Raw genomic sequence first — 2,500 nt, 5'->3', positions numbered from 1 at the left:
AATGGCGCCTCGCTGGTTGTGGCTGATGTCGATGGACATGGCGCTCCAGCACTCATTGGGCTCGTAGCTGTATTCCTTGGCGTCGAAGGTCCTAATCTGCAATTCATGAGGTAAATATAAAGACAAAATACTGAGAAAAAAATTAATTTGAGCCATTGTTCTGAAATCAACTGTTTTCCTTGTTAAATTATTCATTTTCTTTCTTTCCTTGACTTCTAGACTGGAGATAGAAAAATCAATTTCCCCGTGGCATACCCGCTGCCATTTGTTTATTCATTTCCAAACTCTAATTAATATAATTTTCATTAAGCTGGTAATTTGTCATTAACAGGAATGCTATGAGGCTATTTATTTATTTTTGTTTGCTGTAAATTCGTTGCAAAAAAGTCATTTAAGCAGCCATTGAAAAGATGGGTAACGTTAATACTTGTTCTTGCAGAGTGATGCTATCATGGACATATGATTACACCACATCACACATTATGGATAATATTTGAAACGATAATAGATTTAACACATTGCTTATTAATGTTTGATGTCAATCCAATATGTTTTAATTACATTTTTAGATGTGTTTCTTGATGATATCAAGACAAGAAGCACTGTGCCATACAAATATAGGTACAGACTTTTTTCCCAAGGCACCGAATAAAATTCAAGAGACACTGTACCTTGGTTTCTTCGATGGTGCAGGCCACTGGCGTGCGACCGACAGCGAGGTCATAGAGCAGGGTGGTCGCTAAGGGCGCGGGTGTGAAGATCGGGTTGGCCCATGTCGGGAGTTCCAGTTCACTGATGATGGACACGGCATAGGGTTTCTCTGTCCTTACGGTCCACAGGCCAGTCTCAACGCACCTGGAGATACAGAGAATACGTCAGAGGTTGCCAAAGTCCGTGCTTACTCCTTTCTACCAAAGATGCCACTGAGGATATTAATAATGAATTATCATAGAGCATAGATAGATTCTGCATTCCAGTGACTTACTTTGTAGCGTCAATCTCAACCCTAGAAGCGTAATGTGCGCTGGTGTGGTCATATTCGATCTTCTTGGACAGAGAAGCCTTGATGATGTCATCAACATAGTATGTAAGGTTCTTCAGGTTGTCTGGGAAGTCCTAGAAGCAGAAAGGTGTTCTGTGAGTTACAATCAAATGGTCAATATAGGAGGCTATTTAAGCACCAAAGCCTGGATCAAGTATCAGTGACTGTATCCGCCGATTTTCAAAGGGGTTGGGAACAGGGAGCTTCCTTACTGGTGTCCAGGTGGCAGTGATGTGAGAGTGGTCATACAAAGGAGAAGTGATGATGTCAATGCCAGGAGCGTAGGTACTGTAGTCGCAGCTCTTCTCTATTGCCTCCCTCACTTTCTCCTTGACATTGCTGCTGACATCAAATGAAGCCTGAAAGAAGCAAAACAGAAATGTATTGTCATGCATTCCAATCAGATGAAACATTTATACTCATGCTCTCTTGGACAAGTTCTCTTCTCCTCTCTGTCTCACCTCCAACAACAAGACCGGTGATTCCTCACACGTCTCGCCCTCGTACAACTCAGCCTTGACTGTGGAATGGTAGTTGGCCGTCAGAACATCCTCGGTGGTGAAGAATGAATTGAAATGCGGCTTCACAATCTGGGCGTTCAGGCAGATCTAGAAGAAGCAAGATCAGCGTCACAAATCTGACTTTCTGTCGTAGATCTTCATATAGAAATAAAACAATTTGACTCAGTAGAAGACATCCTCAGTCACAAGAAGCCTTAAAATACCACGCACAGTGTATGGGTCCTCCAAGACACCGACGGCCGGATGCTTGATGAGCGTCACTTGCACCTTGGAGGATCTCGTCGTACCGGAGCTGGAGATCGCCCAGGTGAGGCTCGCCTCATAGTTTCTCGTGGGAGTTCCCTGAAGCTCTACTTCCACACTGATGGTTCTCACGTGCCCTCCAGTTGCTGTATAATAGCCATTGGGAGGTTTTATAAGCAAATTGAAAAACTAAGACTAGTCATAGGAATGTATTCTTATGGCAATAACTTGCGTACATTTCCAGTTTTCATTCACCTTTACCCTTTCTCCTAACTCCTATTTGGTATTGCAATACAAGCATAACCTTTTAGTCTCTCTATACGTAAGCAAATCAACCACTCACAGAAATACTCCCTAGCTATGATTATGTTCTTACCAATCAATGCCTGTTGCAGTCTCATGATGCGTTCTATGGTCTGGCTCTGGCTCTGCATTCCGAAGCTATCCACTTCCAGGGTGTCCTGGGAATTGAGAATGGCAAAATGATATATATATATATATAATGCACTGTAACAAATTTAAGCATATAATAGCAATAGTAACACTAATATTTTTGTATACAAAATCTGGCATTACTGTTCTTATACTTCTTAAACTGATTAGTGCACTGAGCAAAGTCAACAGAGCATGTCAAGGCATTCAAGTCGAGGGAACTATTGAACAGCTCAGCTACCTAAGGGAGACCGTTGACCTG

General features: G+C 42.2%; 1 protein-coding gene across 1 annotated transcript in view; it reads right to left on the bottom strand.

The window, feature by feature from the left end:
- LOC125040518 (hemolymph clottable protein) overlaps window positions 1-2,500 on the bottom strand; it is a 13,746-nt gene that overhangs the window by 1,909 nt on the left and 9,337 nt on the right. The window contains exons 27-33 of the mRNA XM_047635078.1: window positions 2,183-2,267; window positions 1,774-1,952; window positions 1,504-1,650; window positions 1,255-1,401; window positions 986-1,116; window positions 672-855; window positions 1-96 (exon numbers count right to left, since the gene is read on the bottom strand). The exon at window positions 1-96 is cut by the window's left edge and continues 87 nt beyond it. Of these exons, the coding sequence (XP_047491034.1) occupies window positions 1-96; window positions 672-855; window positions 986-1,116; window positions 1,255-1,401; window positions 1,504-1,650; window positions 1,774-1,952; window positions 2,183-2,267 (969 nt within the window). The remainder of the gene's footprint in view (window positions 97-671; window positions 856-985; window positions 1,117-1,254; window positions 1,402-1,503; window positions 1,651-1,773; window positions 1,953-2,182; window positions 2,268-2,500) is intronic.

The sequence above is a fragment of the Penaeus chinensis genome, chromosome 29 (genome assembly GCF_019202785.1).
Source record: "Penaeus chinensis breed Huanghai No. 1 chromosome 29, ASM1920278v2, whole genome shotgun sequence".
NCBI lineage: Eukaryota > Metazoa > Arthropoda > Malacostraca > Decapoda > Penaeidae > Penaeus > Penaeus chinensis.
The sequence above is the reverse complement of the archived record's forward strand: the minus strand, read 5'-3'. Positions and strand labels throughout refer to the sequence as shown.